General features: G+C 27.7%; 1 protein-coding gene across 2 annotated transcripts in view; it reads right to left on the bottom strand.

Annotated features, from left to right (window-relative positions):
* Nucleotides 1-2,037, bottom strand: part of LOC108755752 (synaptic vesicle glycoprotein 2B-like) — a 6,016-nt gene that overhangs the window by 1,108 nt on the left and 2,871 nt on the right. For both annotated transcript variants that reach the window (XR_001939785.1, XM_018498974.1), the window contains exons 7-10: nt 964-1,132; nt 656-770; nt 383-542; nt 163-290 (exon numbers count right to left, since the gene is read on the bottom strand). Coding sequence is in view for 1 of the 2 variants with exons in the window: in XM_018498974.1 (XP_018354476.1) it covers nt 163-290; nt 383-542; nt 656-770; nt 964-1,132 (572 nt within the window). In the remaining variant the exon portion in view is untranslated. The remainder of the gene's footprint in view (nt 1-162; nt 291-382; nt 543-655; nt 771-963; nt 1,133-2,037) is intronic.

Here is a 2,037-nt window from a genome sequence, read left to right as displayed (position 1 = left end):
AAAAAAAAACGTTTTTTTTTTTTTTTTTTTTTTTTTTTTTTTTTTTTTTTTTTTTTCGAAATAGATTGATGCTTGTGGAACACCGTGAAATTATTTTTTATTATAATTTTTCAATGTTATAATAACATATTTAAGATTTTTTTTAGAATAAAAAATACTTACACAAAGTGAAACATATCAGGTTAATAATCGGTGCTACGCAACCATATTCAAGTAAAACAGGGAATATGAGATTGCCGGTCATAGATCCCAGTCTTCCTATTATCATTTCTATGCTTACTGCCATGGCTCTGTGATGAATTAAAAACGAAACGTGTATACATTAATTACTTTTCGCTTTATACAATAGGAATTATTTTGTAATTGAGTTTAAACAACAAACCTCAAAGTTGTGGGAAAGAGTAAAACGGTTGCGCCTACTAGAACGTAGAAACTTTTACTCATTATTCCGACATATAGACACGTGAGTATAAGAGTGGATAATGTACTTGTTGACCAGATTAAAGCTACCAGACACAAAATCGAACATCCGTAGCCGACAACTATATCCGAGAAAGGTGGAAAGATAGAAATCATTAGTACTTTCTATCTTTTCTTCGAGTATAAAAACTCTTTCAGTGTACAAAACAATAGAATAACATTAAAAGAAACTTACATAATAAATATTTGTGTTGCAGAAAATTAACAACAACGCTGGCACACAATATAAAAGTACAAGAAGTAGCCGATACAATAACACTATCCATATACATTGAATTTGATACAACAATCTGAAAAAATTAGTATTACTAGTATTTGAATTAGTTCTATGTAAGAAAATAATGAAAAAAATATCAATGTCTTTTAATTATAAAAGTTTCAGTCTACGTAGATTACTTTACGTAACCAAATGTAATTTTAACAACAGATAAATAATATAAAATATATTAGTACATGTAATTTACAATTATTAGCGTATCTTACATTCTCGCAAGTTGACCTTTCTAAGGTTGCAACAGTTTTATTTCCATTAAGAGACGTCGAAATATCCAATATTTCACAAAAGGTAGGCTCAGTTATGTTCGTATCAAGACTGTAAAATTTATCTATCGTCGCAAAAAGTTGTGGCTGCCAAAGGCGAAGAGTATTTAAACTGTAAATACAATAAATATAAAAACATACGAGTATATATTAATACATAAATGTCACATTAAAATTTGATAAACTATTTAACGTATAAAATAAACCGTTTAAATGTATTATAGAATAGCTGCATTATTAATCCTGAAATTTTTTAAAATAATTTAAGAATAATATTTCTTTTGTCTTTTTTTATTTCAATCGTAATACTTGTAATTTGAATTTTATGAAATGAAAAAATAAAAAGTTTTTACATATATGTATTGCAGTCATGAAATAAATTTGTTAATGTACTATATCCGAAAAAGGTGGAAAGATAGAAATTATTAATAGATTTTATTAAATAAAAAATGGCATTGTTTAATTTGGAAATTGTCTCGCTTATTTTGATTGTTATCAACGCAACGATCTCATTAATGGAAAATTTTTACTAAGTCCGATAATGTCTCCGAATATAAAGAGAGAATGGTATTTAAGTAGGATTTAGTAGAATATTTAGTAGAGAACTTGCAAACCGAGGCTACGTATTTAGTTTTTCTCCTCAGCTGACATCCTTTAATTTAGTAGAAGAATTTAGTAGAACATGTGATGTAAGTACATAATATCCCGGGGTGATATGTATCCACAGATAATGAGAATGCAGCTCAGTTAACAGTGAAATATGAAGAAACAAATGTATGTGATATCTTCCACGCTGATAAAGTCGTAAATTCTCTGTCATTCAATCATCAACACGGCATTTATATGACTAACCAAGATCTTACATTTTTATGACGAGTCATCTAAAAAGTATGATTTTAAGGAAGCTTTATATAAACTCGCACAAATATTACTGCTATTACCGCATTACTCGCCGTCCTGATATTTGCAATCTCATTTACTTCACTTTCGATTATATATATATATATATATATATAT

The sequence above is a fragment of the Trachymyrmex septentrionalis genome, unplaced genomic scaffold (genome assembly GCF_001594115.1).
Source record: "Trachymyrmex septentrionalis isolate Tsep2-gDNA-1 unplaced genomic scaffold, Tsep1.0 scaffold9, whole genome shotgun sequence".
Lineage (NCBI taxonomy): Eukaryota > Metazoa > Arthropoda > Insecta > Hymenoptera > Formicidae > Trachymyrmex > Trachymyrmex septentrionalis.
This window is presented reverse-complemented; position numbering and strand designations above follow the sequence as displayed.